The 9,521-nt window shown below is 44.6% G+C and overlaps 1 protein-coding gene across 2 annotated transcripts; it reads left to right on the top strand.

The window, feature by feature from the left end:
* The first annotated feature begins 4,296 nt into the window (after nucleotides 1-4,296).
* ZDHHC12 (zinc finger DHHC-type palmitoyltransferase 12) lies at nucleotides 4,297-8,211 on the top strand. 2 transcript variants are annotated; one of them, XM_057401475.1, is made up of 5 exons: nucleotides 4,297-4,429; nucleotides 4,727-4,863; nucleotides 5,781-5,867; nucleotides 7,123-7,286; nucleotides 7,894-8,211. In XM_057401475.1, the coding sequence occupies exons 1-5, from the start codon at nucleotides 4,345-4,347 to the stop codon at nucleotides 8,201-8,203; spliced, it is 783 nt and encodes a 260-aa protein (XP_057257458.1). In that variant the 5' UTR covers nucleotides 4,297-4,344; the 3' UTR covers nucleotides 8,204-8,211. The 2 variants fall into 2 exon arrangements, with proteins under 2 accessions (XP_057257458.1, XP_057257457.1); XM_057401474.1 differs by having other exon boundaries at nucleotides 7,120-7,286.
* The last annotated feature ends 1,310 nt before the right edge of the window (nucleotides 8,212-9,521 follow it).

Here is a 9,521-nt window from a genome sequence, read left to right as displayed (position 1 = left end):
ACTGAGCCCAGGGGAAGGGGGAGGTGTAACTGCTCTGTAATAGCCAGCTACACATAAGATTTTGAGTCAGGCCACCAGCAAAGTAAGTTCCTGAGATAGCATTTTAAAATAGCATCCCTGTTAGAGTAATGTGAGCTTTGGCTACAAGCTTCCATGTCTTCAAGCCAAAGGACTTTGTGAGCTGAAAAATAACATTTCCCTTTCAGTAAGGAGGAAAAGAGAGAAAGGTATCCTCTGAATAGCTGAGCAGAATCCAAGAATTCCTAGAATTGGAAGTTTAAAACTAATTTGTACCTCCATTTTCCCAACTGAAAGCACAGGAGCTGTTGCACCTTGGGCATAATGCAGGTACCATGATCCAAAAGCACTTTTTGGAGGCAAAGAGGTGTTAATTACCCAGGACAGAACAGGGTAATTATCTGCAGCTATCACACCAATATTCTGTAAAGGAGGAGAGGGCAAAGTGGCTGATTTTTTATGAAGGTCTAATGTAAAAGGGGAAGTTGCATACCCTGAAATGTTTGACTGTTAGAGAAGCCTCTCAGGCCTTCCGGCTTTGCTGGAGCAAAGGAATGAACCTGGAGACTTCAACTTCATGCAGAATTATAGAGCCAAGAACCAACCCTGCCTAGAAAACTAGAACAAAATCTCTGTCAAATGAGAATTCAGGGGCAGAGAAGTTCATAATGCGTAAAGATGTGGCAGAGGGGCTCCTCATGCTCTGTAGCTGTTGTCCTGTTCAGCCTATTCATGTTCTCACTATTACATTTCCTTTCATATTCAGAAGCATGGCAGACAGAGCACAAACACAACTCAGTAGCTCTCTGCAGAGACTGTGCCATCAAAGGAACCTTCTACCTTGACTGTATGTAGTTTCTATCCTGGCTGGAGGATGCCTTCATGGTTTAGCAGCCCAAGTCAATGACTTGGCCAAGTCAAAGTCCAACATGCAGAGCGTCAGGTGTCTGCTGTTTTCTCTGCAATAGAGAAGAAAGCAAATTAGTGGGCAGCCTTCCACAAGTGCTTCCATTTTACAGGATCTATGGGAGGAACTGCTTATAAAGGATTGGCATCTACTTGTATGAAGTTTAGCGCTCAGCAGCACCAGACTTTCTTATTTAGTCCAAGCCAAGAAAGTTTAGCACTGTTTCCTGTGGCAATTAGTAACATTGCAGATAATTCATCTGCCTCATCTGCGTGATGGCTGCTATCACCCTGCACCTGCTAGATGAAATGATCTGTTCAGCACAATCCTATCCAGCTTATCCCGTTTGTTGGGCTTCTGCTGTAGGCACTCTGGTCTCTGTGAAAGATAAGGGGGAAGAAAAGTCTTGGAGCTGTGAGCTTAGTCCCCTCTCATCACTTGAAGGCAATAATTACCCACAGGAGAAGAGCTGTAGGGGCACTGCATTCAAGCATTGCTCCACAGAAATGACATTTTCTTGACACCGTTTAGGGAGGAGCTGCCACAGCTCAGGTGTTAGAGGGGAGCTTGTGCTAGAAAAAGAGAATTAAAAGCAGGAAAATAGCTGGTCTCCACAACAGCCATCTGTAAGAAGCACAGAGGGTAAGAGAGTCAGGAATGGATGAAAACATGGGGGCTGAATGAGAAGACAGCACTTAAAAGAAGTGAGGGAGATCTGCTGAGCTGAAACACTTCTGCTTTAGCAGACTATGTTTTGATTTCATCGAATTGTCACTGATTCTCTCCAATTCTTTTCTTGTTTAAAAAAAATTTTTTAAGCTAACCAAATGTGTATTTCCTTGTTTTGCTTCAAGAAAGTAACCTCAGTTATAATGAGCAAGTGTCTGCTTTTACTCTGTCCATTGACCTGCCTAATGTTGAAAGGCCTGGTTCAAATGTTTGTACATGGTGAAACCAAGCAAAAAAATAATAATGCACAACTGTTGCTTCCTTACAATTCTGAATGAATTAACTTTTCTGTTGTATCCATTGGATACCCGCTGTGTATTAAACCTAGTGCTTAACAATGTCTTCTTCTTTTGATCTATGAATGTGGTTCATTTAGGTACATCACTGCTCCATTTGCTGTCATGTGTTTAATTGCAAATGAAAGGAACTGCCATGTGTTGATGATGCAGTTCAGTGGCTTTTCCCTTCATCACTCCAAAGGATACAATAACTGTTTGTCCATAGAAAAGAGGCATGGAGGAAGGGAGTATTGTTACGAAATTATGGGAGAGAAGGAAAAAAATCAGAACAATATTTGCCTCTGCATATTGCCTCTGAACTCCGCAACGGATCTGTGGCTTGCATTCCACAGCCTAAGCTTTGTAAGTGGGCAGAAGCTGAATACTTAAGACTGTGGCTTAAACAATCAATCCGCTTTAAGGCTGGCTTGAGTTTCCTCTCATGACCCTGGTCCTGCAAGGGTTCAACTACCAGTTAATTCAATGGTCAATGTAAACTTTAAAGGATCACACTCTGGCTGGCTGAAGGAGGAATCATGTGAAACTGAACTACCTCTGGGAAGCTGAAAATGTACCGTGTTGTAAGAGTACAAAGAGATGCTTCCAGGAGCATGAAATTCCTAGCTGGAATGCCACAAGAACCTAGATCCTCCACTCAAACTGGCTAGTAGAGACTTTTCTGGAGCTAAGCCTAATTTCAACCAGTCATTTAGGTTGAACCCCTTAAGGCAGAGATAAGCCCTGATCTCTGTAAGCCAGAAATCTAACATGTACCAAATGGTTTTAATCACAAAGAGAGAGAGAATACATTCCTTAGGACAGACTTTTCTAGAACATAAGAATGTTTCTACTTTCAAGCGGGTAATATTGCTACTACGCAAATTGCCTTCACTAAGCTTTAAAATTTACACCTCTCTGCAAAGAACGGAAAGACACTACCCACCTTCTCTTTCTGTTTGTAGATAGAGCCTGATGGTGCTGTTCTGAGCTTCCTACCGTTCTGCAAGGCTTCCTTTGCAACTCAAGGAAGGGAAAGGTTTTCAAGATATTTAAAGCAGGCAGAGAGTAGCAGGGCCACCTCACATACAAAGTGAGGTTTGACAAGCCCTGATGCAGTCTATGAGGTGTCTGAGGGAGGATTTTTGTAGGGTTTGCACTTACCTAGAACAAAAAAAGAAAGCAGAAGGATTTGAATGACTGTTGGAAATGTAAACTATGTTTTTCATTAACATTTCAACACAGCTGTCTCACATAAACCATTTTAAGCCAGGTGCTTTCCTAGAATCAGCAGGTGGCCACTGATTGAAGGTGACCAAATCAAGAATACCCCCCTTGTGGTCAAACAATACCAAGGAATCTGATAGGTTTTAAGTTTAAATGTGCACAGAATGTGATTTTTCTTTCACAAAATTTTGACTGGGAAAGAAGGTAACAAGATATCAGCAAGATACATCTGTGTTAAAACTGAAGAGTTTAAAGAGAAAAAAACCTGATTTCAGAACTTTTAGAGGCCTGTGATGAGATTCATCTCCCCCAAACCAACAGAGAGAGTGTAAATGTGTACATTTAAGCTAGTCATCTTCGCTTTCCTTACTGTTAGCAAGAGATTAAAACCAACACATCTGGGGTGCAATTCAGCTGTTTTCAGATGAGAAGGACCATCCTCTAGACAAGCCAGGTTCCCTCTGCTGCTGTCAGGGGAGTCTGCAGACACTGGAATTCAGATCAGCTCCCACCCACCCCAGCAGCCTCCTGTTGAAAGTATGTCAAACATTTCAGAAGCTAAACGTGTTCAGCCAGGCAGAACCTCTGCGTTTCTTCCTAGGGGATAGAAATCAACACGTGAAATAAAGTGGCACAACCAGAGTTCACCCAGACAGCACCTTGACCCCCTCGCCTTTGAGCGGCACACCTCTGTGAGACTCTTACTGCTCCTATCTACATTGAGCAGCATTTGCCTCGAGTTTAACTGAGGTGCCGGGCAGTTTAACCAGCATCACTGCCCTCAAGGGCCCCTGCCCTGTGCTCCCCGTAGTACTTAACAGCCACAACACCCGTCTGGGGACAGAGGGGCCGCGTGGATCTCGGGGTTCAGGGTGGGAGGACAAGAGCGAAGGGAGCTGAAGGAGGTGGAGGGCCAGCATGCAGGACGGCGTGAGGGGAAGAAAGGCGGCCGGCAGGCTACAGCCAGGCTGCAAGTGCAAGGGGGGGGGGGGGGGGGAGGGAAGAGACCCCGGTTCCCATTCGTGGGAGCCGAGCCCGAGGTGCCGGCCACTGCTCAGGCCACCTCACAGCACAGCCGCGGTCCACGCTCGGAGCTCAACAACGCCCGCTCCGCAGCGGAGTCCCGGTCCTTGCCGGCCGCAGGCACCGCCCTCGGGAGCCGCCCGCCCTTCCGGGCCGGCGGGCGCCATGGGTGGCGGGCGGCTGTGGGTGAGGGTGGCACACACGGCCCTCAGCGGCGGGTTGGCGCTGGGGCTGTTCCTGCACCGCACAGGTGAGGCGGGGCCCTGCCTGACACGGGGAGGGGGCGGCCGAGGGCTGGGCCAGGCCCGCCCCTGGGCAGAGGAGGCTGCGGCCCGGGCTCGGGCTGCGCCGGGGGGAGCGCGGGTGTTCCCTGCCTTGCGTCGGCCTCTGGACCTGAGGGCACAAGGGAACCTGTGGGGCGCTCGGGAGCCCCTACCGTTACCGCCCTCTTCCATCGCTCCTCCCGTAGGGGTGCGGGAGCCCTTTGTTAGGGGCAGAGAGAAAAGCCCTAAAGGCTTCACAAGGAAGGCACTGCTCTCCTTTGCAGATCTGCAAAAGCAAGAGGAGCGCGGGGAGCTGCTGCAGCCGCTGATCTTCGTCTCGCTGGTTTTGTGCTCGATCCTGCTGTACTTCAGGGTGTCTCTCATGGACCCAGGTTTTGTTAAGGCTGAAGAGGAAGAGAAGGTATAACACTTCATGAATGGAAGAAAGTGGTGAGGTTATAACATCTATACACTTTTCTTTTGTTTCCCCACACTGTTAGATACGAACAATCTGTTTCTGTTGCACTTGGCATAAAGGAAACCTACACGGACCACTGGAGATCAGGATGGACAGTGTCCAAGTCATATTCTGTGACAGCAGTAGGGTTCATAGACTTTAAGTGTGTCTTTTACACCACATCCCCATTCTAAATGCACTGTGCCATTTGAGCACAAGTCCTCTCTCTCAACATCAGAGGCTGCAATACCCTATGGAATGTATACATGACCTGGTTTATACTAACTACTGCCAAGTGGTCCAAGTGCAAAAAAACAAATGGCAAGCTTGGAAGAAAGCTCTCTGCAGCTCTATTGAACTGTGTATAGATTTGTTGTCCTCTCAGCGGACATGTACACATACAAGTTACAATGAAGTAAAAAAGATGCAAAGTTTCAGTAACAGAGATAGTCTGCTTCAGGTTAACTGCCTACAAATTGTGTAGGACAAGTTTTAATCATCCATCATTGAAGTACATGTTGGCTGTGCTAAGAATAAGTAGCACTGCTTATACTGAAAAAATACCATTATTGTGTTTGGAAGCAAAGTCTAACCTTGTTTTTGTCCCAAAGTGTAGCCTTGGGATCAGTGTGGTATCTTGCCCACAGTTATTTCTGCCTCTGTGAAAACATTCTTTTGGTGGTTATAGTAGTCTGTTTTCTCTTGCTGTACCTTAACTGTCTGCAGTTCCTGTAGGGATTTGAAGAAATTACTCTGTTTAACCTTCTTAATGACAGAGAGAACCAGCACTGCTTAACTATTAACTAAAAGGATACAGACAACTCAGTCATGCCACAGCAGCAACACACAAAACCTCTTTAGTTACTCCCTCTTCTTTGTAGGCAGACAAGAGTGAAGAACAAAGTGTGGTCATACCCCTGGTTCCAAGTAATGTCAAGCTGCGGCGTTGTGGTTACTGCATGGTGAAGGTAGGTGTTCATGGGGAAAGTAGGCATTTGTAACACACTAGAAGAGAATGGGATGGGCAATTCCCAAGCTTACATGTTTTGGCAACCTCTTTGTTCAGCAGCTGTTGCTTTTCTATCATTGCTGCTCACTGCTCAGCTTGGAGGCATGGCAGATCTGATTGATTCTATTAAAGGGTCACCCTTCTGCTGAAAAACTTACAGAAAAAATAGGCACAACGAGCAAATTGAATTCCAATACAGTTCTGAATTGAAGTGATCCAAAGGAACTATGTAGCTAAAGATGTAGTCATGGGCATTGCTGTTTTCTGAGGCTGAAACAATTCCCTGCTGGCTTACAGAAACAAGGATCTTTTGCAACATTCTTACTGCCATGTCAGTCAGACTTTACAGTATTGTCAAAAAGGTTATTTTGAAGATACTGTGATAAAGGCATCCAAGCATGACATACAAAAACTGTTGCTATCTCTATCATTTGGAGGTCTAAACCCAGCAAAATGTTAGTCTGAGTTGTAAAAGACAGCATGAAGGAAAAATTAGAGCAATTAGATAAGCTCTTAAAATAGTTTGCCTAAAGCCTAGAAAAGCCTGTTTTCACAGTGATGCTTATCAGTTTAATAAAATCAAGCATTATCCTAGCTTCCATGAATTCCTGAAGAATATCTACCAGGAGAAGTGAGCTTATTACAAGAGGAAAAACTGGCAAGACATTTATATGCCTTGGGGAACAAATCCTAGGGGGCACTACTTTTCTCAGCCAGATCTTTCATATTCTCTGCTCCTGGCACTTGAGTCCCTTTCCTCTGTGTGTGTGTGTTGTGTTTCCCCAGCAGCAGAGACATTTCCCTCCTCCATGCAGTCGCGTAAGAACATCCCATCTCTGCCCACTTTATTCAACAGTCGTCGTCCTAGCTTTCCACATCAATCCTGAATAGACCGATTGGCTCTAGCTCCCTCCCTTACACACTGAACTTCCTATAAATAAGTAGATTGAAAAATATAGCTAGAAGAAATGTGGGAGAATAATTTAATTTGGAACTCATTCATTTGGACCTTTACCAGGGAGATCACGATCCCCTTTAGTTGTCTTAGCCGTGTATGTTGTGCTGTTATCTCAAAAAAGAGTGGTTTTGGGACAGTACCGCTGTGGAGGAAGGGAGTTTTGCATGATGTTCTCTTCTACCACACTAGCACAACCACAGTAGCAGGCTACTGATAGTGGTTTTCTTCTCTTTTTGTTGGTTGTGTTTTGCAGCAGCCGATGCGAGCCAGGCACTGCCAGCTGTGCCAGCACTGCGTGCGGCGCTACGACCATCACTGTCCCTGGATTGAGAACTGCATAGGAGAAAAGAATCACCCCTTCTTTATAGTCTACCTGAGTGTGCAGCTTGTCGTGCTGCTGTGGGGAGGTCAGGTTGCTTGGTAAGGCCTTGAGGCATCACTCTGACCTCTGAGATGGCTAAATGTTCTGATGTTGCTAGAGTCCCACTGAAGGGGTTCTGTAGAACAAAGCAGTAATTGTAGGCTTTGGATCTTCACCCTCTTTTGCACCCTGGAGCTCCCTAATCTGCTGAGGGACAACATAGCTGAGCAATAGTTGAGCAGAATCTGATAATTTAGGTTTCATATTCATCATTAAGATTTAATTACCAGAATTCACAGCAGTACCAAAACTGATTTTGCTTCAATTACTCTAATAAGACCTGGGCTTACAAATCCAAGTACTGGAAACACCAACAGGGTTTCAGCCTGTTCAGGAGGAGTTAACTGAAGATGATTGTCTCAGCTGTCAGGGGAACCGGTATCTTTTTAACTTCTTAGATACTAAGTCACTATTGGTGCAGACTCTTAAGAGTTTATTAACTCTTAAGTAACAGTATGTTAACAGTAGAATTATAACTCTCTGTAGAACATGATTATCAGAAGTTCAGTAGTTATGTACCAACTTACATGTTCCATCAAGGTCGCTTGGCTTATGAAACTAGCTCAACATTTTTAACCATGAATTTATTGCTCTTTGAATTGACAGGTCAGGCCTCTACTTTGAACTGTCCTGGGAGTGGCTGAATCACAACATTTTCCTCCTCACATCCTTTCTCCTGATAGTTATATTCACCATTGTTGTTGTGCTGCTGCTCATTTCACACCTCTATCTGATCTCATGCAACACCACCACCTGGGAATTCATGTCACATCATCGCATCTCCTACCTGCGACACTCCGAGTTGGAGAATCCCTTTGACCAAGGGGTCATCCTCAATCTCTGGAGATTCTTCTGTTCGTGCCACCTGACTGCATGGGAGAAAATCTATTTTCACAGGAACAATGAGCCTGTCTAGTCACAGCAGCACCTACCTGGTAGAGCGCCAACACATCTGCTGGGTAAAGCTTTGCTAATGCAATTGCTGCTCTTGCCTTAGATGGAACTTCAGTACATCTTGAACTATGCAGCTTATTCCACAAGCTGTTCATCCTGCAGATTACACTTCAAGGATAAGTTGGTTATTTTTTTTACATATGGGTAACACTGTTAAACACTGGGTCTGGGAAGGGCAGCAGAGCTGAGTTCTGGATGGAGCAAAGGTCTCTCTCTAAATTTACTTCCTTTTGTAACTGCATCCATATCTCCCCAGAAGAGACAAATGAGCAGTGTGATCATCCACATTCACTTCCCCAAAGCTTCCCTCTCCTTTTGCTGCCAAAGAACAGCAATTACAGACAAAATCAGCGAGAATCAATATAATTCCCGTGGCCTTTCTTCAACCTGGTTCTCACTGTGAGAACTGCAGTGCCTTTTGTCAGTAGTGTTAGGCATGTAATAGAAATACTTGAGTCAATATTTGGACAGTCAAAGGCAAATTTCATTTTGACCACATGCCTCAACTTAATGCTTTTTTACAAAGATCTGAGGCTTTAATAGTGTTAATGTGCATGAGAAACAGCTGTAAAACAGTACATTCAGATTATGAGATAATGCTCTGACCAGCTTCCTAAGGGTTTTTTCTCTAAACTGATGGTGCTGTTAACAATTCAGAGACTATTTTTGAATCAACTCAGCAAAGAATAATACCAACATACTTACATACAGAATTATTTCTGCAGATAACTTCATGCTTAGGCCTTTACTGTAGCCTGTGGGGAAAGAACCAGTAGTAGAGGTGGATACTTCTTGCCTAGCTCCAGTAACACTGTTGGCAATATTACTACCTCAACATACTAATAAAAATTTATAAAAGAATACCAAGTTTCAGTGCAAAAGGAAAGATTGTAGGTCCTGTGTGTTTCACTGAGGTGAAGGAGGATTGACAGCCTTCTAGGACAGCAGCAAGCTTACTTGTGTTCCAGTGGAATAAAAGGTCAGACTTCCATAGTGGACTAAAGAAAGTATGGGATAACCGATTTTAGCTTTAAAAGTAGAAAAGGCTATGGTGTGAAGTTTAGTCCTGAGCCTTTTCTGTAAGAAAACCCCCAACAAACCAAAACCAACAACAAAACCAAACAAGCAGCAAAATAAACTTTAACATTAAAATGATTTTGTGCCTTAATTGCCTTGGCTCAGGAAATGCACCAGCTCAAGAGCACATCCGGTGAGCTGGTAGAAAGCACTCAGGATTTAAAGCTGATGAGCACTCATGGAAGGACAGTGTAGTCACTAAC

Source organism: Pezoporus wallicus, unplaced genomic scaffold (genome assembly GCF_028554395.1).
Source record: "Pezoporus wallicus isolate ANWC-B61680 ecotype Strahan unplaced genomic scaffold, APGP_CSIRO_Pwel_v1 contig_8013, whole genome shotgun sequence".
Taxonomy (NCBI): domain Eukaryota; kingdom Metazoa; phylum Chordata; class Aves; order Psittaciformes; family Psittacidae; genus Pezoporus; species Pezoporus wallicus.
This window is presented reverse-complemented; position numbering and strand designations above follow the sequence as displayed.

Bases quoted from the DNA above. Each gene is read 5' to 3' on its own strand.
- ZDHHC12 (XM_057401474.1), top strand. From the start codon at position 4,345: ATGGGTGGCGGGCGGCTGTGGGTGAGGGTGGCACACACGGCCCTCAGC. The intron at 4,864-5,780 runs GTATAACACTTC...TCTTCTTTGTAG, and splicing joins AGGCTGAAGAGGAAGAGAAG to GCAGACAAGAGTGAAGAACA. The intron at 7,287-7,893 runs GTAAGGCCTTGA...TTGAATTGACAG, and splicing joins TGGGGAGGTCAGGTTGCTTG to GTCAGGCCTCTACTTTGAAC.